Consider the following 320-nt stretch of genomic DNA (forward strand, 5'->3'; position numbering starts at 1 on the left):
GCACTCACTCACCCAGCAGCAGCCCGCACTCACTCACCCAGCAGCAGCCCGCACTCACTCACCCAGCAGCAGCAGCTTCAGCTCCCGGCGGGCGTCCCGCTTGTCCCGGCGCAGCTGCCGCTCGATCTCCGCGCTGATGCGCTGCGACTCCTTCTCCTCGGCGGACAGGCAGCAGCCGGCCATGGCCCCCGGCGCCCCCGGCTCCCGGCGCCGGAGGGGAGCGGAGGAAAGCCTTCCCCGGCTTTCCCGCGGCGTGCCGAGGCGAGGCGAGGCAGGCGGGGGGCTGCCGCCTCCCCTCCCGCCGCCGGAGGGGCCGGGGC

The 320-nt window shown here is 76.2% G+C and overlaps 1 protein-coding gene across 2 annotated transcripts in view; it reads right to left on the reverse strand.

Annotated features, from left to right (window-relative positions):
* GNA14 (guanine nucleotide binding protein (G protein), alpha 14) overlaps window positions 1-183 on the reverse strand; it is an 86,766-nt gene extending 86,583 nt beyond the window's left edge. Inside the window, exon 1 of one of the 2 annotated variants that reach the window (XM_010568615.1) lies at window positions 63-183. In XM_010568615.1, coding sequence (XP_010566917.1) covers window positions 63-183 — 121 coding nt within the window. The remainder of the gene's footprint in view (window positions 1-62) is intronic. The other variant, XM_010568616.1, reaches the window with a different exon arrangement.
* Window positions 184-320: the final 137 nt, after the last annotated feature.

The sequence above is a fragment of the Haliaeetus leucocephalus genome, unplaced genomic scaffold (genome assembly GCF_000737465.1).
Source record: "Haliaeetus leucocephalus isolate CR32 unplaced genomic scaffold, Haliaeetus_leucocephalus-4.0 Scaffold251, whole genome shotgun sequence".
In the NCBI taxonomy this organism is placed as follows: domain Eukaryota; kingdom Metazoa; phylum Chordata; class Aves; order Accipitriformes; family Accipitridae; genus Haliaeetus; species Haliaeetus leucocephalus.